The 25,950-nt window shown below is 37.0% G+C and overlaps 2 protein-coding genes across 2 annotated transcripts in view; one reads left to right on the top strand and one right to left on the bottom strand.

Moving 5' to 3' along the window:
* Window positions 1–16,059, bottom strand: part of CFAP61 (cilia and flagella associated protein 61) — an 854,500-nt gene extending 838,441 nt beyond the window's left edge. The window contains exon 1 of the mRNA XM_053712009.1: window positions 15,902–16,059. Coding sequence (XP_053567984.1) covers window positions 15,902–16,044 — 143 coding nt within the window. The 5' untranslated portion in view covers window positions 16,045–16,059. The remainder of the gene's footprint in view (window positions 1–15,901) is intronic.
* A 669-nt stretch (window positions 16,060–16,728) lies between these two features.
* CRNKL1 (crooked neck pre-mRNA splicing factor 1) overlaps window positions 16,729–25,950 on the top strand; it is a 60,723-nt gene continuing 51,501 nt past the window's right edge. Inside the window, exons 1-3 of the mRNA XM_053712007.1 lie at window positions 16,729–16,851; window positions 21,977–22,129; window positions 24,027–24,118. Of these exons, the coding sequence (XP_053567982.1) occupies window positions 16,804–16,851; window positions 21,977–22,129; window positions 24,027–24,118 (293 nt within the window). The 5' untranslated portion in view covers window positions 16,729–16,803. The remainder of the gene's footprint in view (window positions 16,852–21,976; window positions 22,130–24,026; window positions 24,119–25,950) is intronic.

The following is a 25,950-nucleotide window of genomic DNA, read 5'->3' as shown; positions in this document are numbered from 1 at the left end:
AAATTCTGCAGCTATGTCTAAAATTATGCAATGGAGTAACTCTAATTTTGTAATGTAGAAATGCCCATACTCTCAAAACTGACTATGGACAGATTTTACTATCCCTGCAGGCGGACAGGTACGCAAGTAGTAAACCTGTCCCCAAGTAATTGCTACTTATGATGTTGCACCGCATGCCAAAAATTAACATTATACAAGAGGTTTCTTGCGCAAACCTGCCCCCTGCTACGGCACAACCAATTGCACTAGAGCAGGGAATCTCAATCACCTCAAACGAGCGAGTGTCAGGGTGACTGATCTCACCACCTTTGAGGTGACGGGGAGGAAATAGCAGTTTCTGCTTATTAAATAGGTGGCAGCGGGCTCATTTATCTGAACCTGCTCCACATAGCTAAAAAAAATTGTGAATGCAGCTTAATAAATCTAGCCCTATATATATATTTTTTTAAAGTAAACAACCAAAAGTATTGATCTAGGGCAATTTTGGCATATTTCACACCACTATTTGGCTGCCAAATACGATTATATAAAAAAAAAAAGTTCACTTTTTTTTGCAAATGTTGGGTTTCTGCCTGAAATTATTTACCTATAACTACTGCAGTCATATGACAAATGGTTGTAAAGCTTCCCTGGGATCCCCTTTGTTTGGAAATAGAAGAAATGCATGGCTTTGGCACTGTTTCTTTGGTAATTAGAAGGCAGCTAATTGCAAGTATTTTTTTATTTTCTGTAAAAGTAGGTATCCCTCCTCAACCTCAACCAGCAGAAGATAAGGGGGTTGGGTACTGCCCTGATGCTACAGAAAGGTACCCATTATGTGCTAACTGGTTGTCGGTATGGATGCCTCAGATTAGGACAGGAGTGGGCTAAGCTGTAGCTATTTCGAATGAGGGTCGGAACTTTAATCCACATCTTTAGAGCACATTTTTAATGTACCAGATTTAGCTCTATTTTTGTGAGGAATAAGGTGTATCCTGCTAGTGATAGGAAATTAAGCTCTTCTATATAAATATACACTGCTCAGAATTCACTCTATAAAATGTGGTTCAAAAGTTTAGAAGACCCTCTAAGCTTTTAACGCATTTAAGGAGGTCTTTAAGGGATATTATAAACTAAATAAATGCTAGATAGAATGAAGCTTTAAAAGAAAAGATAAGTCTGAGAATGACATGTAGATGGATTTTTTAAAGTTTAATTAGCTGTTAAAATATTGATAAAATAAGTGTAAAGTTTAAGTGTCTTTAAAGCAATGCGTACTGCCACGTTGTAAGTTATTTTTTTTTCTGTGGTGAGAACAATTAGCGACAGTTAGAAATAAGTCACTAGAGTGTGCAGCCAATGAGTGTGTGGAATATAACAATGTTCTGCACTTCCACCTTTAACAAGAACTGAAAAGCACACGATTGCCAGAATGAAATTGCAGGAAAAGGGGACAAAATGAATAATGAAAGTATATTGCAAAGTTTTTTTTAATATATACAATTTATCATTTTAAATTACCATCTCAAAGTGTTTAATGTCCCTTTAAGGCTTGTTACACCTGTATACAAACACAAAGAAACCCAAACAGTACGGCCGTGAGCTATGTTTGGCTCACAATTCGATATAGACCCAAGTTGCACAAAGTCAATCCTCAGTATCACTCCTTTGATATTGGAGCAGAAAGCATATAGGTAAAGAAAAACTCACCACACCACTTCATGAGATCGACACATAAGTTCCGCCACTAGCGCTGCCAATATCCTTCGGCTACTCCTGTGCCGCACACGAAGACGCCAGCTTCAAATTACGCGGCTCACAGGGTTTACGCTGAGTGGCTTGTTGGAAGGTGTGGGTGATGACGTGCTCGGCAATCCACCAATCATATGGATTCTTTACCAGGAAAGAAACTGCCGCTCGGGTCCGCTCCAAAACAGTAACACAGCTGATGTGTCGGATGACACTGGAATAAGTCACACATGAAAAGAGATTCCGACATCCATCATTTATGTAAAAGTATTCAGTCTTTATTCATATTCGTTAAAAACAGGAACACAGCAAACAAACGGTCAGGTGAACCAAGGCGCAGCACGCAGGCATACGCGTTTCGGAAGTGAATTCCGTAGTCACAGCCTAAGTGCTAAACCCCCACGTCCCATTTAAAAAGCCAAAGGGTAAATGTGATTGGTAAAAACAAAACAACGCCCTAGTTTTTCTGACCAATAATATGGAATATGTCATTAAGAAACTAGTATCTATTCTTTAAAAGAGTAACATAATGGCACACATATTACACATGTAATTCTAAGAAATGAATTAGATTAAATGAAGAGGCGAAGAGTTAAATTGACAAAACACCTAATAGATGTAAATCAAACATGGAGAAATGAGAGAGAACAAGTGAGAAAATAGACTCTGTGTATACATTCCAATATAAATATACATATATAAAAAGTAAAAGAAGGGGGAATTACAATTTCTTGCTGCATGTACATGTTAACAGAATGATAGGCAAGAGATATATTAATTGGTGTACATCAATAACAAAGTAATTCAACATAGGCTAAGATTAAATGCACAAAAGAGCTCAAAAGACATATTGATATTACGTTTAGCACAAAATCTGTTGATAAATTCTCATATGAGAGCATGTGAAATCGGTGCTATAATGATAGTAGACAAATAGTATGTTAATAACAACGTAAAAGAATATATATATGTATGTATAGGTACACAGTCTAAATACACTAAGTAGCTGATAATATATAAAATTCATATATATCGAAAGATAGATAATATTGTATCAAATATATAAGTATACATAAATATTAAAATTTATGAATGATATATAAGAACATAGTCTACAATAAGAGTTCTAAATATATCACACTATGTACACTCTCTAAATATCACAGATAGATGGATATATCATGTATGCTAGGACTAAGCGGCAGAAGACCGGACTAAGGGGCAAATCTATACGGTAGACTAACTATAGGTTTTAAACTATAGGTGGAAGGAAAGTGAGCATAAAATGCTCATAAACAGAAGTGAGCAGAGAATAATTACTCCCAGTGATTGATAATATCAAACCTGGAGTTAAGTCCGTTTGGCAGCCTAGTATCTAATGTAAATATCCAATATGCTTCCCTTCGTGCCAGAATGGTGTCAATGTCACCACCCCTAGTTGGTCTTATGATCTTCTCTATGGCACACCATGAAAAATGCTTGAGGTCATTGTTATGAAAACCTCCAAAGTGCTGAACTATAGGTGTAGTTGCTCTATTTTGTTTAAACGATGATAGGTGTTCACGTATTCTAGTATTGAGATCTCTAGAGGTGAGCCCTACATACTGAATATTACAAAGGGAACATTCGATGAGGTATATGGCATATTCAGTAGTGCAGTTCATGCAAGTGTCAATATCATAAGTTCTGTGAGTGACCTTACTACAAAAATTCTTTGTCACTTTCACAAGGTCGCACGGTTTACATTTTCGTCTGCCACATCTGTACATGCCAGTATGCCTTAACCAAGATCCCCCTGGCTCATTTTTTGGTTTAAGTAGTGTAGGTGCCAAGATATTACCTAAAGTTGGGCTCCTCCTATAGGAGCATCTGATGCCATTTTTAACAGTTCTAATTAGTTTATCATCCGCAGAGAGGAGTGAGAAGTGCTTGCGGACAATTTTACAGATGTCTTGATATTGTGCACTATGATTGGTAACAAAGGTTACACCTTTGAACCCAGTCTTCTCAACGGATTTCAAATGCAGGAGATCTTTTCTCTCTATGGCACTAACAGCCTTCTTGGCTCTTTTTACTATGGCTCTTGGGTATTTCCTACTGATCAACCTCTGTTCAAGGTCAACAGACTCTTTTTCGAACTGCTCAGGACTTGTGCAGTTTCGTCTGAGTCTTGTAAATTCACCTTTAGCGATAGCGAAAGGGACATGTTTCGGATGGCAACTAGTACCCTGAAGCAGAGAGTTACCTGATATTGGTTTTCTATATACAGTAGACTCAATCTTACCTTGAGAATTGCTGCTTAAGGTTACATCGAGATAGTTAATGCTGTGTGAACTGTACTCATAGGTGAATTTAAGATTAATGTCATTCATGTGTAGATACTCCAGAAAATCTGGGATAGTTGCTTCGTCACCTGTCCAAATAAAAATGAGATCATCTATATATCTCTGATAAAGAGATATATGATCTCTAAAAGGGTTACTATCTCCAAAGATGTGGCAAAACTCCCACCATCCTAGAAATAAATTTGCATAGGAGGGGGCAAACTTCGCCCCCATGGCTGTACCACACCTTTGGAGATAGTATATGTCCTCAAACTTGAAAAAATTATGAGTAAGTAAGAATGTGAGTACTTTCAGAATGTAATTCTTAAGAGTGGAGTCATAATCAGTAAAATAATCCAGGAAAAAAGTAACAGCTTCCACTCCCTTAGAGTGTGGAATGCTGGAGTAGAGGGAAACAACATCAATAGTTAACCATATACAAGAGTCTGACCATTTTACATGTTCAAGTGTATTAAGAATGTGCTTGGTATCTCTTACATAGGAGAGCAGTGACAACACCAAAGGCTGCAGAATGTTGTCGATCCATTGGGACAAATTTCCCAAAAGGGATTCAACACCGCTCACAATGGGGCGGCCTTTTACTTCAGTAAGAGATTTATGTGTTTTTGGGAAATGGTGGAACAAGGGAGTCTTAGGGCTATCAACAAAAAGAAATTCAGCCGTGTTAGTATCGATACACCCTTGTTCCAAACCATCATCCAAAAGATGTTTCAATTCACGTTTATATTCTGGTGTAGGATCCCTATTTAAGATCAAATAGTCTTCTTCGTTCTGTAGTTGTCTTAAACCCTCTGCCACATATTGTGTACGATCTAATACCACTACCATTCCGCCCTTATCTGATTTTCTGACAACCAGGTCATTATTGTTTTTTAGAGAAGAAATAGCTTCTTTTTCAGACAAGGACAGATTGGACTTGCGGCTAGATCTGTGAGATTTAAGTGCTACTAGGTCTTGTTCTACTCTGCTATGGAAGGTTTCTATAATGTTTCCTCTACTTTGGATGGGATAAAATCTGGACTTTTTTTTGATACTAGGTCCCCTACTTCTCATATCTTGCTCAGTAGTTGAGCTAATTTGAAGTTGTTGTAAGGAAACAATGTCACAACCTTCATGGAAACTAGGTTTATTAAGATACATATCATGGTTCTGTGTAATATCAGATATAGTTTCATCAGTATTCTCTGGGACATCAGAAAAATGTTTTTGAAGTGTAATATTTCTGGTAAGTCTATTGACATCTATGATGGTTTGAAATAGATCGAAATCATTTGTAGGAGCAAAGTTTAGACCAAGATTAAGTACTTTGTACTCTGCTGCATTTAGAGAAAAAGATGACAGGTTAACCACATTGCCCACTATTTGTACTTCGTCTGTGGTCTTGGTTCCCTCAACTGGTAACCTTCTCGGTTGTTGGCCAGATTTTGGCCCTGAATTAGGCGGTTTCCCCCTCCCCCCGCTACACCCCCCTGTGCCTGAGAAAAAACCTGTTCCATAACGGAATTATCAATACTTGATATATTACGTGCAGTTTCTACGTATATGGACTGTTTTGGTTTGGTGGAATGTTTTGCTTGACTAGTAATAGGGGTAGGTATGGGGTAGGGAACAATGGTATTAGTAACCGTGTTATCTGTATTTAAACCTGCTGTTTGTTGTGTGTCATACTCTTCTTCTGTGTGTCTTTCTCCATCACTAGAATATTCTGTGTCGCTACCTGAAAAAGTGACATTTTTCTGTGAATTTTGGTTGTTTTTGTTTTTTTTATTTGAATTATTCTTATTGCCCCTCCTCCGTCTACCAAAGCGGGGCTGATTTTGTCTAAAATTCCCTCTCACTTTTCTGTTCCAGATATACACAGCATTATTTGTGTAATCGTATTTATCTCTAATGAATTTAGTGTGTTTTCTATCCATTATTTCAGATCTGCCCTTAGCAACAAGATCCCTAAGTATTTTGTCAAATTTCATAAAATCAGAATTGCCACTCCTTCTATTCATTTCAACCTGTAAATCATTAATATCCTTTCTGATAGATTCCAACTGTTTGGTTTTAAACATTATTAGTAACATCATAAGTCTCAATGAGCATTCTGAAAGCACTGCATTCCAAGAGTCTATAAATTCTTTTTCATTCAAATCCACCTCAAATGTGGGAAATTTATAGACCCGCAGTCCCCTTGGTATCATGTTAAGACTCTTATATTTTTCTAGAGTCCAAATATCCCACTGCATCTTGGATTCTCTCAGCAGGAGTTTTTCCAAAAGTTCAAACAGTGTGCTTAAAGCTAGAATGCTTTTATCCTCAGAAAAGATAAGTTCACAGTCAGTGTGATTAGTGGTGCGTTCCGTTACTGGTAATAAAGAATAAAAAGTTTGCTGTGTAGTATCCATTTCTGTGTCGTGTGTGTTGAAGACTTGAGGTGGCCTCTGTGTGGGTGTTGGTATATCCAGGGTATACCCAATACACAAAATACAAACACAAAGAAACCCAAACAGTACGGCCGTGAGCTATGTTTGGCTCACAATTCGATATAGACCCAAGTTGCACAAAGTCAATCCTCAGTATCACTCCTTTGATATTGGAGCAGAAAGCATATAGGTAAAGAAAAACTCACCACACCACTTCATGAGATCGACACATCAGTGGGAGTTTTGCCACATCTTTGGAGATAGTAACCCTTTTAGAGATCATATATCTCTTTATCAGAGATATATAGATGATCTCATTTTTATTTGGACAGGTGACGAAGCAACTATCCCAGATTTTCTGGAGTATCTACACATGAATGACATTAATCTTAAATTCACCTATGAGTACAGTTCACACAGCATTAACTATCTCGATGTAACCTTAAGCAGCAATTCTCAAGGTAAGATTGAGTCTACTGTATATAGAAAACCAATATCAGGTAACTCTCTGCTTCAGGGTACTAGTTGCCATCCGAAACATGTCCCTTTCGCTATCGCTAAAGGTGAATTTACAAGACTCAGACGAAACTGCACAAGTCCTGAGCAGTTCGAAAAAGAGTCTGTTGACCTTGAACAGAGGTTGATCAGTAGGAAATACCCAAGAGCCATAGTAAAAAGAGCCAAGAAGGCTGTTAGTGCCATAGAGAGAAAAGATCTCCTGCATTTGAAATCCGTTGAGAAGACTGGGTTCAAAGGTGTAACCTTTGTTACCAATCATAGTGCACAATATCAAGACATCTGTAAAATTGTCCGCAAGCACTTCTCACTCCTCTCTGCGGATGATAAACTAATTAGAACTGTTAAAAATGGCATCAGATGCTCCTATAGGAGGAGCCCAACTTTAGGTAATATCTTGGCACCTACACTACTTAAACCAAAAAATGAGCCAGGGGGATCTTGGTTAAGGCATACTGGCATGTACAGATGTGGCAGACGAAAATGTAAACCGTGCGACCTTGTGAAAGTGACAAAGAATTTTTGTAGTAAGGTCACTCACAGAACTTATGATATTGACACTTGCATGAACTGCACTACTGAATATGCCATATACCTCATCGAATGTTCCCTTTGTAATATTCAGTATGTAGGGCTCACCTCTAGAGATCTCAATACTAGAATACGTGAACACCTATCATCGTTTAAACAAAATAGAGCAACTACACCTATAGTTCAGCACTTTGGAGGTTTTCATAACAATGACCTCAAGCATTTTTCATGGTGTGCCATAGAGAAGATCATAAGACCAACTAGGGGTGGTGACATTGACACCATTCTGGCACGAAGGGAAGCATATTGGATATTTACATTAGATACTAGGCTGCCAAACGGACTTAACTCCAGGTTTGATATTATCAATCACTGGGAGTAATTATTCTCTGCTCACTTCTGTTTATGAGCATTTTATGCTCACTTTCCTTCCACCTATAGTTTAAAACCTATAGTTAGTCTACCGTATAGATTTGCCCCTTAGTCCGGTCTTCTGCCGCTTAGTCCTAGCATACATGATATATCCATCTATCTGTGATATTTAGAGAGTGTACATAGTGTGATATATTTAGAACTCTTATTGTAGACTATGTTCTTATATATCATTCATAAATTTTAATATTTATGTATACTTATATATTTGATACAATATTATCTATCTTTCGATATATATGAATTTTATATATTATCAGCTACTTAGTGTATTTAGACTGTGTACCTATACATACATATATATATTCTTTTACGTTGTTATTAACATACTATTTGTCTACTATCATTATAGCACCGATTTCACATGCTCTCATATGAGAATTTATCAACAGATTTTGTGCTAAACGTAATATCAATATGTCTTTTGAGCTCTTTTGTGCATTTAATCTTAGCCTATGTTGAATTACTTTGTTATTGATGTACACCAATTAATATATCTCTTGCCTATCATTCTGTTAACATGTACATGCAGCAAGAAATTGTAATTCCCCCTTCTTTTACTTTTTATATATGTATATTTATATTGGAATGTATACACAGAGTCTATTTTCTCACTTGTTCTCTCTCATTTCTCCATGTTTGATTTACATCTATTAGGTGTTTTGTCAATTTAACTCTTCGCCTTTGAACTTTTGGAAAAACTCCTGCTGAGAGAATCCAAGATGCAGTGGGATATTTGGACTCTAGAAAAATATAAGAGTCTTAACATGATACCAAGGGGACTGCGGGTCTATAAATTTCCCACATTTGAGGTGGATTTGAATGAAAAAGAATTTATAGACTCTTGGAATGCAGTGCTTTCAGAATGCTCATTGAGACTTATGATGTTACTAATAATGTTTAAAACCAAACAGTTGGAATCTATCAGAAAGGATATTAATGATTTACAGGTTGAAATGAATAGAAGGAGTGGCAATTCTGATTTTATGAAATTTGACAAAATACTTAGGGATCTTGTTGCTAAGGGCAGATCTGAAATAATGGATAGAAAACACACTAAATTCATTAGAGATAAATACGATTACACAAATAATGCTGTGTATATCTGGAACAGAAAAGTGAGAGGGAATTTTAGACAAAATCAGCCCCGCTTTGGTAGACGGAGGAGGGGCAATAAGAATAATTCAAATAAAAAAAACAAAAACAACCAAAATTCACAGAAAAATGTCACTTTTTCAGGTAGTGACACAGAATATTCTAGTGATGGAGAAAGACACACAGAAGAAGAGTATGACACACAACAAACAGCAGGTTTAAATACAGATAACACGGTTACTAATACCATTGTTCCCTACCCCATACCTACCCCTATTACTAGTCAAGCAAAACATTCCACCAAACCAAAACAGTCCATATACGTAGAAACTGCACGTAATATATCAAGTATTGATAATTCCGTTATGGAACAGGTTTTTTCTCAGGCACAGGGGGGTGTAGCGGGGGGAGGGGGAAACCGCCTAATTCAGGGCCAAAATCTGGCCAACAACCGAGAAGGTTACCAGTTGAGGGAACCAAGACCACAGACGAAGTACAAATAGTGGGCAATGTGGTTAACCTGTCATCTTTTTCTCTAAATGCAGCAGAGTACAAAGTACTTAATCTTGGTCTAAACTTTGCTCCTACAAATGATTTCGATCTATTTCAAACCATCATAGATGTCAATAGACTTACCAGAAATATTACACTTCAAAAACATTTTTCTGATGTCCCAGAGAATACTGATGAAACTATATCTGATATTACACAGAACCATGATATGTATCTTAATAAACCTAGTTTCCATGAAGGTTGTGACATTGTTTCCTTACAACAACTTCAAATTAGCTCAACTACTGAGCAAGATATGAGAAGTAGGGGACCTAGTATCAAAAAAAAGTCCAGATTTTATCCCATCCAAAGTAGAGGAAACATTATAGAAACCTTCCATAGCAGAGTAGAACAAGACCTAGTAGCACTTAAATCTCACAGATCTAGCCGCAAGTCCAATCTGTCCTTGTCTGAAAAAGAAGCTATTTCTTCTCTAAAAAACAATAATGACCTGGTTGTCAGAAAATCAGATAAGGGCGGAATGGTAGTGGTATTAGATCGTACACAATATGTGGCAGAGGGTTTAAGACAACTACAGAACGAAGAAGACTATTTGATCTTAAATAGGGATCCTACACCAGAATATAAACGTGAATTGAAACATCTTTTGGATGATGGTTTGGAACAAGGGTGTATCGATACTAACACGGCTGAATTTCTTTTTGTTGATAGCCCTAAGACTCCCTTGTTCCACCATTTCCCAAAAACACATAAATCTCTTACTGAAGTAAAAGGCCGCCCCATTGTGAGCGGTGTTGAATCCCTTTTGGGAAATTTGTCCCAATGGATCGACAACATTCTGCAGCCTTTGGTGTTGTCACTGCTCTCCTATGTAAGAGATACCAAGCACATTCTTAATACACTTGAACATGTAAAATGGTCAGACTCTTGTATATGGTTAACTATTGATGTTGTTTCCCTCTACTCCAGCATTCCACACTCTAAGGGAGTGGAAGCTGTTACTTTTTTCCTGGATTATTTTACTGATTATGACTCCACTCTTAAGAATTACATTCTGAAAGTACTCACATTCTTACTTACTCATAATTTTTTCAAGTTTGAGGACATATACTATCTCCAAAGGTGTGGTACAGCCATGGGGGCGAAGTTTGCCCCCTCCTATGCAAATTTATTTCTAGGATGGTGGGAGTTTTGCCACATCTTTGGAGATAGTAACCCTTTTAGAGATCATATATCTCTTTATCAGAGATATATAGATGATCTCATTTTTATTTGGACAGGTGACGAAGCAACTATCCCAGATTTTCTGGAGTATCTACACATGAATGACATTAATCTTAAATTCACCTATGAGTACAGTTCACACAGCATTAACTATCTCGATGTAACCTTAAGCAGCAATTCTCAAGGTAAGATTGAGTCTACTGTATATAGAAAACCAATATCAGGTAACTCTCTGCTTCAGGGTACTAGTTGCCATCCGAAACATGTCCCTTTCGCTATCGCTAAAGGTGAATTTACAAGACTCAGACGAAACTGCACAAGTCCTGAGCAGTTCGAAAAAGAGTCTGTTGACCTTGAACAGAGGTTGATCAGTAGGAAATACCCAAGAGCCATAGTAAAAAGAGCCAAGAAGGCTGTTAGTGCCATAGAGAGAAAAGATCTCCTGCATTTGAAATCCGTTGAGAAGACTGGGTTCAAAGGTGTAACCTTTGTTACCAATCATAGTGCACAATATCAAGACATCTGTAAAATTGTCCGCAAGCACTTCTCACTCCTCTCTGCGGATGATAAACTAATTAGAACTGTTAAAAATGGCATCAGATGCTCCTATAGGAGGAGCCCAACTTTAGGTAATATCTTGGCACCTACACTACTTAAACCAAAAAATGAGCCAGGGGGATCTTGGTTAAGGCATACTGGCATGTACAGATGTGGCAGACGAAAATGTAAACCGTGCGACCTTGTGAAAGTGACAAAGAATTTTTGTAGTAAGGTCACTCACAGAACTTATGATATTGACACTTGCATGAACTGCACTACTGAATATGCCATATACCTCATCGAATGTTCCCTTTGTAATATTCAGTATGTAGGGCTCACCTCTAGAGATCTCAATACTAGAATACGTGAACACCTATCATCGTTTAAACAAAATAGAGCAACTACACCTATAGTTCAGCACTTTGGAGGTTTTCATAACAATGGCCTCAAGCATTTTTCATGGTGTGCCATAGAGAAGATCATAAGACCAACTAGGGGTGGTGACATTGACACCATTCTGGCACGAAGGGAAGCATATTGGATATTTACATTAGATACTAGGCTGCCAAACGGACTTAACTCCAGGTTTGATATTATCAATCACTGGGAGTAATTATTCTCTGCTCACTTCTGTTTATGAGCATTTTATGCTCACTTTCCTTCCACCTATAGTTTAAAACCTATAGTTAGTCTACCGTATAGATTTGCCCCTTAGTCCGGTCTTCTGCCGCTTAGTCCTAGCATACATGATATATCCATCTATCTGTGATATTTAGAGAGTGTACATAGTGTGATATATTTAGAACTCTTATTGTAGACTATGTTCTTATATATCATTCATAAATTTTAATATTTATGTATACTTATATATTTGATACAATATTATCTATCTTTCGATATATATGAATTTTATATATTATCAGCTACTTAGTGTATTTAGACTGTGTACCTATACATACATATATATATTCTTTTACGTTGTTATTAACATACTATTTGTCTACTATCATTATAGCACCGATTTCACATGCTCTCATATGAGAATTTATCAACAGATTTTGTGCTAAACGTAATATCAATATGTCTTTTGAGCTCTTTTGTGCATTTAATCTTAGCCTATGTTGAATTACTTTGTTATTGATGTACACCAATTAATATATCTCTTGCCTATCATTCTGTTAACATGTACATGCAGCAAGAAATTGTAATTCCCCCTTCTTTTACTTTTTATATATGTATATTTATATTGGAATGTATACACAGAGTCTATTTTCTCACTTGTTCTCTCTCATTTCTCCATGTTTGATTTACATCTATTAGGTGTTTTGTCAATTTAACTCTTCGCCTCTTCATTTAATCTAATTCATTTCTTAGAATTACATGTGTAATATGTGTGCCATTATGTTACTCTTTTAAAGAATAGATACTAGTTTCTTAATGACATATTCCATATTATTGGTCAGAAAAACTAGGGCGTTGTTTTGTTTTTACCAATCACATTTACCCTTTGGCTTTTTAAATGGGACGTGGGGGTTTAGCACTTAGGCTGTGACTACGGAATTCACTTCCGAAACGCGTATGCCTGCGTGCTGCGCCTTGGTTCACCTGACCGTTTGTTTGCTGTGTTCCTGTTTTTAACGAATATGAATAAAGACTGAATACTTTTACATAAATGATGGATGTCGGAATCTCTTTTCATTTGTTACACCTGTACACATATGCTCTGATACTCTCGCACACCATATATGCATACAGTGAGGGGAAAAAATTATTTGATCCCCTGCTGAGTTTATAATTTTAATGGTAGGTTTATTTGAACGGTGAGAGACAGAATAACAACAACAAAAATCAAGAAAAAACGCATTTCAAAAAAAGTTATAAATTGATTTGCATTTTAATGAGTGAAATAAGTATTTGATCCCCTATCAATCAGCAAGATTTCTAGCTCCCAGGTGTCTTTTATACAGGTAACGAGCTGAGATTAGGAGCACTCTCTTAAAGGGAGTGCTCCTAATCTCACCTTGTTACCTGCATAAAAGACACCTGTCCACAGAAGCAATCAATCAATCAGATTCCAAACTCTCCACCAGGGCCAAGACCAAAGAGCTGGAACGGGCTACAAGACCATCGCCAAGCAGCTTGGGGAGAAAGTGACAACAGTTGGTGTGCTAATTTGCAAATGGAAGAAACACAAAATAACTGTCACTCTCCCTCGGTCTGGGGCTCCATGCAAGATCTCACCTTGTGGAGTTTCAATGATCATGACAAGGTGAGGAATCAGCCCAGAACTACATGAGAGGATCTTGTCAATAATCTCAAGGCAGCTGGGACCATAGTCACCAAGAAAACAATTGATAACACACTACGCAGTGAAGGACTGAAACCCTGCTGCACCCGCAAGGTCCCCCTGCTCAAGAAAGCACATGTACAGGCCCGTCTGAAGTTTGCCAATGAACATCTGAATGATTCAGAGGAGAACTGGGTGAGTGTTGGGGTCAGATGAGACCAAAATCGAGCTCTTTGGCATCAACTTAGCTTGCCGTGTTTGGAGGAGGAGGAATGCTGCTTATGACCCCAAGAACACCATCCCCACCGTCAAACATGGAGGTGAAAACATTATGCTTTGGGGGGTGTTTTTCTGCTAAGGGGACAGGACAACTTCACTGCATCAAAGGAACGATGGACGGGGCCATGTACCATCAAATCTTGGGTGTGAACCTCCTTCCCTCATTGAAAATGGGTCATGGATGGGTATTCCAGCATGACAATGACCTAAAACGCACGGCCAAGGCAACAAAGAAGTGGCTTAAGAAGAAGCACATTAAGGTCCTGGAGTGGCCTAGTCAGTCTCCAGACCTCAATCCCATAGCAAATCTGTGGAGGGTGCTGAAGGTTTGAGTTGCCAAACGTCAGCCTCAAAACTTGGAGAGGATCTGCAAAGAGGAGTGGGACAAAGTCTCTCCTGAGATGTGTGCAAACCTGGTGGCCAACTAGAAGAAATGTCTGACCTCTGTGATTGGCAACAAGGGTTTTGCCACCAAGCACTAAGTCATGTTTCGCAAAGGGGTCAAATACTCATTTCACTCATTAAAATGCAAATCAATTTAACTTTTTTGAAATACGTTTTTCTGGATTTTGTTGTTGTCATTCTGTCTCTCACTGTTCAAATAAATCTACCATTAAAATAATAGACTGATCATTTCTTTGTCAGTGGGCAAACGTACAAAATCAGCAGGGGATCAAATATTTTTTTCCCTCACTGTATTTATATTTATAAGCATGCTTCTTTTTATTGCGTTTCGCTTTATTGCACTTTTTACAAACTGAAGGTTTGTGGCAACGCTATGTTGAGCAAGTCCATTGGTGCCATTGTTCCAACATATATACACATATAAACAGATAAATACACATATATTCACATCAGCAGCAAAAAGATTTTGACTCACTATCCATAAGTGACTATGTATCCCATAACTAAAGGATTTAAAATCAACATTATTTCCTTCATTATTCAGAAATAAATGTTTATGGGAAGGTCCAGGCGTGACCTCTTAGGAGTGGAAAATACCTATGGGATATAGGTTCATATCCTATTTTATTAACCTTTTGTCTGCATATTTGAGTGTATTCTCAAATTATATTACTGTTCTGTTATGATGATGTGACTAATTTGCATTGTTGAAGCAAATATGATTTGTAATTGCATTTTACAAAGTTAAATTAAAAAAAAACTTTGCAATGCTGCACAGTGATTTGTTGATATGCACAGAAGCTTTTTTTTATATCGGTCTCTAATTGTCAGTAAAGGAGGTAAAATAAACAACAGTTAAGGTGCTTTTTAAGAGGTGAGTTCTAGGCTTGTAAAATGATTAGAGGCATCCCCAGGGGGCACTAGACACCCAACATAATGGCTGGACCTCCATGTGACCCCTAACTGAGATCATACCTCCAATACGGGACCACCAACAAAATGTCAGTGGGCTTTCAGGAAGTGCCTCTCCATATGTCATTTATGGAGATGCCATTGAGAACAATTCATATTTTTCTAACAAAATGACAGGTTTTAAATTATTTTAAAAGTGATTTTATATGCATGCAGATATGTTTCAATGCAGTAAATAATTTCTACTGCATAAATAAATAATTGTCTTTAACGTCCCTTCAACCTTTATGCGACAGCAACCAACCATACCCTGAATGTAGACTGTTGCAGTTCCAGGGCTGTAGGAGCACGGGTCCCTGGAAGCACCTTGCGACATCCAACATACAGGTTATGGCAGCCATTAAGACGGGATTTAAACATTTTATGGAGAGATAGATTCTGAGTGTAATGTCCCTTTAAGGAGAGCATTTTGTTTAGAGATTGCCAAATTTATCTTTGTCAGAGACTCTATAAATTATTGAACAAAGTGCTGTGGGTGGATAAAAGCCTCAGTGAGAAGTTGCAATGAAAACATGATTGCATTCAATTAAAAAAGCATATATATATATATATATATATATATATACACACACACAATACTTATTCCCTTTACAAAAGTATACTAGGCCAAGGAGTATACTTACAGTAAATATATAACGTTCACATTTCCAAATACTTGTTCAGAGAACTTTGTTTTAAGCTTGATGATACCATGAACATCTAAAGATTCTGTTCTCCTGACAGTAACAACTTCTTTTGCTCCACTCACTGAAGTCAATGTTATCATGGTGATGAAAACAAATGTTTGTACTGAAAGACAAAAAAAAAAAGATAAATTATTATCTAAACACACAAAGCTCCATTTAAACTAAAGAAACATTTTAGTATAAAAATAAAGTGCTTTATTTTGTTACAACTTTTAAATATGTCACACTCATCTATAAAGGGATAAAAAATATCACTATGGTTTGCCAATCAGTAAAAAAAAAAAAAGTTACTAGATCATAACAGACTCTAAAAGCCAAGAAGCACTCACTGGGTCTTGTAACCATTTCACTATTTTAATACTCACTTTAGTAACATTTCTAGGTATCACCCCCTGTCTATAAAACATGTATGTAGTTGTGCTATTCCTAAAGGATAGTAAAATAAATTAAGAATACAGACTTATTTTTTTATGTATTGCCATGTCTTATGTAGTTTGTTTTCCCTACAAAACATCAGTTATCTGCTTCTTGCAGAGAGAAACATAAGACCATACAGTTATAATTATGTTTTACATGCCAAAAATATCAGGAAACCTAAAAAAAAAAAAATAGGACCCACAAAGCCCCCATACCATACGTACCTTTAGTTACTCTAGCAAAAAAAAAGGGTTCTGTGGCGGCGTTCTTCTGTTGCTATGGAGACTGCGGGGAACCTACGTATGTTGCTTGCGCATGTGCAATTGTAACTTACGTCAGCGCGCAAGGGACAGGTTGTTTTTACGTTACGTTTTTGCTTCCGGTTGTCTTGGCAGGCAGCTGCTGCTTGTAATAGCAGAAACATGGCGTCCACGGCGGCAGGCAAACAGCGAATCCCTAAAGTGGCCAAGGTGAGGGAGGAGGGTAATAATATAAGTGCGAGACCGTGTCCTAAAAGAGCCACGTTAGCCGTTTTAGTTTGCCTACTAGTGAGGCTGCTCATGGAGCCTATATGGGGCCAGGCATCTAAATCATCCGTTTCTTGTACATCATGTATACATCAAAACATCAAAATATACATTGGGCCCTTAAAAATAAAATCTTATTATGATGATCTGAGTTATATGTGTGGTCATACAATATCCTTTTTTCCGTGGAAATATTGACCTGCATACAATGTTGGAGACTTTTTTTTAAACTGTTTCCATTCAACTTTAGGTTTAAATTACATTTTTAAATTGATCTAGTTTTAGGGACATTGTGTTTTACATAACTAAACTTGCTTACAAAGCTACTGTGGTTATACAAGTAAACGTTCATGATAATTGAGATTTAAAGGCACATGAAACCTATTTTATTTTCAGATAGAGCATATAATTTTAAACAACGTTCCAATGTGCTTCTATTATCACATATACTTCATTCTCTTGCTATGCTTTGTTAAAGGAGCGGCAATGCACTACTGGAAACTAGCTGAACACATCAGATAAGCCAATGACAAGAGGCATATATTTGCAGCCACCAATCAGCAGCTAGCTCACAGTAGTGCATTGCTGCTCCTGAGCCTACCTAGGTATGCTTTTCAATGAAGGATAACAAGAGACTGAAGCAAATTAGATCATAGAAGTAAATTGGAAAGTTGTTAAAAATTGTATGTTCTGTATCAATCATGAAAGATAAAAAAAGGGTTTCTTATCCCTTTAATAAAACTATGATTCCAGATAGAGCTGTCAACAGATGATTAGCAACATCAGTACAAGTTGATTAATGCAGAACATTAAAGGGACATTAAACCCAAAACAAAATTATTTCATGGTTCAGATAGAGCATGCAATTTTAAGCAACTTTCTAATTTACTCCTATTATTAATTTATGATTGTTCTCTTGCTATTTTTATTTGGAAAAGAAGGCATCTAAGGAGCCTGCCAATTTTTGGTTCATTACCTGCACAGCACTTGTTTATTGTCCAATCAGCAAGGACAACCCAGGTGGTTCACCAAAAATAAGCCGGCATCTAAACTTAGATTCTTGCTTTTCAAATAAAGATACCAAGAGAATGAAGAAAATTTGATAATAGGAGTAAATTAGAAAGTTGCTTAAAATTGCATGCTCTATCTGAATTACGGGGAAAAACATTTTGGGTTCAGTGTCCCTGTTTTATGTTTCCAAATTCTTTTTTTCTGGTTGTAGTGAACACCTCAGCTCTTACATTATAGGGCAAATGTACATGCTCTCCAACTTTTCCTTTTTACTGAAAATCCCAATGTCTTTAATAGCTATATTTTTTTTAGAACATGTTTTGGCATCTGTGTCCATCTTAGGAGCAAGTATTTATTGTAATAAAAAAAAATATATATATATATATATATATATACATACACACACACACAGTATATACACACACAGGGGTTTAAAAAGTTGCCCAAGAGCTAGTGCTCCCATGAAATTTCTTAGTGGTCCCACTTTTTCAACTTTTCACGATGTCATACATAAACTTGTATTACGCTGTTATACGCTTCTAATATACATTTTTGTTAAGAATAAATTACTTTGTATACAATTATATACTAATACATATTTTAAACTTATCCTCATACCTAAAAAGAGAATATTCTTGTTCACATGGCAGCAAGCTGAGGCAGTAATAATTGCACACATATATAGCCAGGAATATACACACGCTCAGATATATACGCACACACACACACACAAGCACTCTCTTACACACACTTACAAATAAGACTCACACACACTTTTAAACACCGTCACACAGTTTCTCTCACATATATTCTCACTTTCTAACACACAATCCTATTTCTCACTCATATTCTCACTATCTAACACACACAAACGCTCTATACACACAATAGTTTTGCAGTTACTATGGAGGTGCACATTTATTACTGTAGCACCCCTACTTCTTAAAGGCACTAACTGCCATACCTTTGCAAGGTAGTATTTTACATAACCTATGCTACAGCAGGACAAGGAGAATGATAAATAAGAAAAGTAGGAATAAGTAAATATGATACCCTCTGCCATCTCCACTTTGCAGCCATTGATAGGGTACAAGCTAAGGTTGCAAAAAAAATCTAAGACATTTAAAGTGTAGAACCCACCTATACTACAGACAAACTTTTAACCATCATCTTTTTCTGGCAAGGCATATTTTATACTGACCAGATCAGGGCTTGACAAACCCAGGAACCTGGGAGCCACTGGCTCCTAGAATTTTACCCCTGGCTCCTAACTTTTTGGGTTATTCTCCAAATAGCTATATATAAAGATCTCTGTCTGGCTCCTAAAAGTGGGCCTAGATCCTAAATATTTTTACTGGCTCCTTTTAAAAAGATTTGTCAACCCCTGGACCAGATTAGGGGATTCATTCTGCATGTAACATTATAGACACTTTGTTTTCTGTTATTTATCACCCTATTATTTGGGAATATCGACCTGATAAGTGCAGTGCTACTGGGAGTAAACTGCAACAACCTCTGAAATTACTTTATCTGTTATTTAAAAATTGTTGTGTGGAGCAGTATTAGAAAAAGTAGTAGTAACATAATATGAGAAAATCCTCATTTTAAAATTGTTCCAGCAGCATGTAATTGTAAACACCAAATACAGTGTGTGTGTATATATATATATATATATATATATCTCTCTCTCTCTCTCTCTCTCTCTCTCTCTCTCTCTCTCTCTCTCTCTCTCTCTCTCTCTCTCTCTCTCTCTCTCTCTCTCTCTCTCTCTCTCTCTCTCTCTCTCTCTCTCTCTCTCTCTCTCTCTCTCTCTCTCTCTCTCTCTCTCTCTCTCTCTCTCTCTCTCTCTCTCTCTCTCTCTCTCTCTCTCTCTCTCTCTCTCTCTCTCTCTCTCTCTCTCTCTCTCTCTCTCTCTCTCTCTCTCTCTCTCTCTCTCTCTCTCTCTCTCTCTCTCTCTCTCTCTCTCTCTCTCTCTCTCTCTCTCTCTCTCTCTCTCTCTCTCTCTCTCTCTCTCTCTCTCTCTCTCTCTCTCTCTCTCTCTCTCTCTCTCTCTCTCTCTCTCTCTCTCTCTCTCTCTCTCTCTCTCTCTCTCTCTCTCTCTCTCTCTCTCTCTCTCTCGTTTTAAGAGACTTTCTACATGATGTGGATTGTTTTAACATGTTAAGCTTTTTTTACATTTAAGAAAACAGAAATCTCTATAAAAATGAAAGTTTTTATGACAGATATAAGTTGAAAATAGTAGACCATTTTTCTAAGTTGTCCAGGACCACTGTCTGTGTGTGTATGTATATATATATGAAAGAAAGAGACACACTCTCCGGGTCTTAACCTAATTTAATGTCTTTAATGCACCATAACAATGTTAAAGACACTGAATTTGTTAAAGTGATGGTAAAGTCATCTGTTGTGCAATACATAATCCTTTTTCTTTTACCATAACTAGCACATCGATGTGCTTATATAAATTAAAAACCATTTATTCACTCTGTAATGCCAATTTTATTTCCCTCTCCGTACAATGTTTCAAACAGCCTCTCTATATTTTCTCACCGGTGAAGCTTTGATTGACAACGCTTTTAGCCAACCATGCGCCCTATGTGAAATATGTACCGCACGCTCCCGACATCTACACTAAGTCTTTGCTACTTACTGCGCATGCGCACTTCTTACGCTAACTGCGCATTGCTATATGACACTACGCACCGATCGGCTAAAACCAGGAGCTGAGTATTCTCATATAGCAATGCGCAGTTAGCGTAAGCGGTGCGCATGCGCAGTAAGTAGCAAAGACTTAGTGTAGATGTCGGGAGCGTGCGGTACATATTTCACATAGGGCGCATGGTGAGCTGATGATTGGCTAAAAGCGTTGTCAATCAAAGCTTCACCGGTGAGAAAATATAGAGAGGCTGTTTGAAACACTGTACAGAGAGGGAAATAAAATTGGCATTACAGAGTGAATAAATGGTTTTTTATTTATATAAGCACATCGATGTGCTAGTTATGGTAAAAGAAAAAGGATTATGTATTGCACAACAGATGACTTTACCATCACTTTAAGACCCGGCGAGTGCGTCTCTTTCTTTCAGCTACATGTTTCCTTTAGATGCACCCCGGGCAGTTGACTTCTATTTGTTACAGTGAGTGCGGAGCTCTGGGACTGTTTATATATATATATATATATATATATATATATATATATATATATATATAATCTTACACATTCATTTTCTATTATGCCTTCAGTGCAATTGTTTTGCGTTATTGTTTTCTGTACATGTTTACATTTAGACTTCTGTTATACACCTCTTCATCTTATAGTTAAACCGGTATGTTCTGATACAATAAAAAGAAAATACTGCTTAAAAAGATATTTAACCATAACTATTTATATTATATTTGTATAAATACAACAGTTTGCTAAATTGTTACCTGTATGGGAATGTAATGTAAGTTGTTGTTTTTTGCATTTGGTAAGATTATGTCAAACTCAGGAACCAATAGGAATATTGAAGAACCAAACTATATATATATATATATATAATGTGTATATGTATGTGTGTATGTATATACTGTGTATATATGTGTGTGTATATGTGTGTATATATATATATATATATATATATACATACACATACATACATACATGGCTCGACAAACCTGGGAGCCACTGGCTCCTAGAATTTTACCTGTGGCTCCTAACTTTTTGGGTTATTCTCCATATATCTATATACAAATACCATTGGCTGGCTCCTAATTATTCTTCCTGTCTCCTAAATTTGAAACAGATTTGTTGACCCCTGAGAATATGAATATATATATATATATATATATATATATATATATATATATATATATATATATATATATATATATATATATATATATATAATGTATGTGTGTAATTATTCAAAAAGAACCAGAAATAAAAATGTGTCCTTGGAATTGGCAAGGGTAGATTCATCTCAGCAATTTTCTGCTGTTTTATTTGTAATGGTTCTTGTTATGTTTTCTTTAAAATTCATCTTTAATTCTCATTTTTGCTTTTGTTATTTTGAAGGTTAAAAACAAAGCTCCAGCAGAGGTGCAGATAACAGCGGAACAGCTACTAAGAGAAGCTAAAGAACGGGAACTTGAGCTCTTGCCTCCCCCTCCTAAGCAGAAGATCACAGATGAAGAGGAGCTTAATGACTACAAATTAAGGAAAAGAAAGGTACTAAGTATTAAATACTGCACATTGTTGCCTGTCATAATGTCAGTAAATCAGAGACATTTTTCTCAACTCACAAACGCTAATCATTCATTGTTTTAAATACATTTATACATATAAATACATATGTGTACACACAAACCTATATATACATATCCATCTTTAGACATGTATTTCTATGTATTTCTGTTGGTCCTCTGCCTGACTCTTTATTTTTTCTCTAACACATGAGACCTCCTATCTTTCTAACTTTTTTTGTGCAATTTTTTTTTTTTTTGAATATTTATTAGATGGTATTATCATAGTGTAGGGGTACTTTGTAATGTGTTTTTGATGTGTTTTCTGACACTTTTTTTTGTTTTGCAAAACAGTTAACCAGAGCTCTGAGGACATGCTATCCCGACAATCGTTAACTTAAATTGCGCTCGCTTTTACTTTAAACTTGTAATAGTCGAAAAAAACGACACGCACAAACACCAGCGATAAACCCCTTTTGGCTCTCACGTAACTGTTAGCGATCCACTCGTAATTTAGCCTTCAGTGTGAAAAAAAATTGTGAGTCGTCTTCCATAAGGTCTTACAGAATGCGCATTCCTTTGAAGGGACACATATGAAGCAAGAGCCTTTTTTTTTTATTTAAACTGTTATATCTGTATTGGTTATGTACATCCTACTATTGATCAATGTGCATTATCCGGAAGTGTCTATCAGCCAGTGAGCATTAGTCGGATGTGTCTATCAGCCAGTGAGCATTAGTCGGATGTGTCTACCTTCAATACAGCTGTATTATTTGCAGATTAAATGTAAAAAATGACTTCACATTTTGTTCACTAAAAAAATTAATGTTTAAATGCTGCAGTGTCATGCGCATGGCGGAAAAGTACACAGGACATTCTCATTAAATTAAAAAAAAAAAGTGTTATGCACTATGATGAGGGGCTCAAAGCCATTGGGCTTAAGTTACTTGCTCTAATCAATATTTGAATAGACCCAGTTATTGTCAGGAAGTGCTTAGGCAAATTCTAGTATCGCACACTGATCATTTCATCTTATCCTTAGGGGAATAAAATGCTACACAATGTTCTCCACATACATTTTTGCCAGCTGAATGGGGGCAGTGTAATACTTTCCAATTTTATAAAATGTTTATATATATATATATATATATATATATATATATCTTTATCTATCTTAAAGGGACATTCCAGCCACAATTGAAATCCACATGGATGCATTTCAATTTTGAGTAGAAGCATTTTTGTAATTTACATGTATTTACAAAAATGCTTCTAATAAAAGCTATAGCTGTTTTAAACGTGTATTTAAATATGCAACGTGCACCAGCATTTTAAACACAGCACTTGTGTCTGTAGCATCTGGTAATGAATGGTTTTTATTAATGGCTGACATGATACAAGCCACACTGGCACTTTGAGGAGCTGGAGTATTTAAAATGCTGGTGCAGTGGCAATATCCAGCTGTGGTTCACTTGCACATGCAGAGAAAATTGTTAACATTAAACCTGCAATAACTTTTTCTAGAAGCATTTTTGCTAATATATGTATATTGCAAATATGTTTCCATACAAAGATGTAATTCATCTATGTGCATTTAAATGTTGACCGGAATGTCCCTATAAGTTATCCAAAGCACACATCATTTGCATAATTGAACATCAATTGATTAAATAATCACATAACAAACCTTAAAAACATATAATATTAGCTAACGTTTGCTTAATATGGGCTTAAATTCAGTAAAATCATCCAAGGTGTGTGCCCATTAAATAGGTCCTGGGAAGAACACAGTCCCACATCAATATCTGGTACCAACTTGAGGGTTTGATGCAAAAGTATGAATATTTTCTGTTCATGTTTTTCAACATTCTTTTTACATATAGACCTTTGAAGATAACATAAGAAAAAACAGAACTGTTATTAGCAATTGGATAAAGTACGCACAATGGGAGGAAAGTCTAAAGGAAGTTCACAGGTATGTAGTAAATATTCTAATTTGTTATAGTGTTCATCCTTGTGTATCATATTTCGCTTACATTTCTTTAAAACTAATCATCTCAGATTTTAGAAGCATTGTATTTTTAATTGAAGGTCTTTTCAATATCTTAATATGTCAAGGGCTGCAATAAAAAAAAGAGAAATGGGGGGCCGTTTCCGGGCGGCGGCCATGACGGAGTGGAGGACTCGATAAATCTGCTGATTATCGGTCACTGGATGAGCCATCCCTAATCACACTTAACTCATTTGGATTCTACTCCTCATGCTGATCTGTTTGATACCAAAAGTAGTTATTGCCTCAGCCCTAAAGAACTGGAACAGTACGGTCAGCAGTGGCGGCCTAGTAATAGACCGGACCTTACCTAAACCCCCCTCCCCCCCCCCCGGTAATACTACTACTGACATACTAAGCGACTGACATACTACAAAGTATTATACTTTAAGCTGCATTGGGCTCCGAAGTATAGAGTTACTAGTTCACGTGTCGGCATAATGAAGTCTGAATTAAAACTATTGGAGGAAGATATTTGCACCTTGCTGGAGGAACATTTCTCACAGCTGATCCAGCTAGTACAGCATTGTTTTTCCGTCAAAAGTCAATCAACTGTTCGTTACCCTAGTCCCGATAGTAATCTGAAGGAGACACCGGGTCCTAATAATGTTGATGCGGTTGTCTCTGCAGAGGCGGCCGTGGTTTACCTACACAGTGCTACGACCACAGCGGAGGGTCCACGGAACACAGTGACCGCGAGTTTGGCAAGCAGCAATGGAATTCTGGATGTTAATATTGCTCCCCAGGCAGGCCCCAGCAGCATGGTGAACACATCAATGTCCATACCTGAGCTTTGTGGCTGGATCGGCTCCCGTGGAGTGGGGGTGGTGCCTTACCGAGGACCTCAGGCTGCAGTAAAAAGATTCCCTGGGTCCGAGATATCCTCCTCACTAGGGTCAGCGACTTGCTTTGAGCCCATACTCCTAACTGCTCTATCCTTACTACTACCCATCAAGTCAGGACTGCGCCACGAAAGCGAGCAGCTAGAGGTCCCTATTGAAGCTCCGAAAGCTGGTGTTGGGTAAGATAGTACCTTTTCTGTGTCTCCCTATAAACTCTTAAAATTGCCCATGAAGAGTTACTACGATGCCTCCCTACCTGAAGGAACTTTCAATGAGGACCTTGTGGTCTGATGGATTAAGTTCACTATTGATCTTGAGATCTAACGTCTAAGATGGCTGACACCTATTATGTACTTTTTGTTGTCCTTGTCAGCCTGCTTGTTCAGTGGGAAAAGCACATCAATTTCACTGCTTTATTTTTGCCCTACTTACAGTTTTATTGTATATATCCTGGACCCTGCAGACAATTTACATGCCGGAGAGACTCCCAGTGAACAGATCTGACTATAATATATTGGGAGTATTGCAATACAGGGTCTCTGTTCAGATAAGCTTTAGCCATACAGTTATTTGGAATTCTAAATAAGGGCTTTCTATTTAATGTTCCTCCTAAGAGGTTTACAACCTGGATGATCATTACCATACAATACATTAGAGCAGAAATGTGGTATATTATACTATGATTGTTGGTTTCTAAGGGAATATATTCTATTTTGTACCTATTTTGCTTCTATCTATTTACCTGTGAACTGACGGGGACAGTCAAAAGTCCCTCAACATTCAGGGCATCACGTTTCACAATAACTAATATTGCCTTACTATTAAGGGTAGTCCTTTGTAAACTTCCCTTTAGCTTATGCCACTATAAATACTATTTTTATGAAAAATTCTTAGGTTATCTACTACTCCCAGTTA

Source organism: Bombina bombina, chromosome 4, assembly GCF_027579735.1.
Source record: "Bombina bombina isolate aBomBom1 chromosome 4, aBomBom1.pri, whole genome shotgun sequence".
Taxonomy (NCBI): domain Eukaryota; kingdom Metazoa; phylum Chordata; class Amphibia; order Anura; family Bombinatoridae; genus Bombina; species Bombina bombina.
The sequence above is the reverse complement of the archived record's forward strand: the minus strand, read 5'-3'. Positions and strand labels throughout refer to the sequence as shown.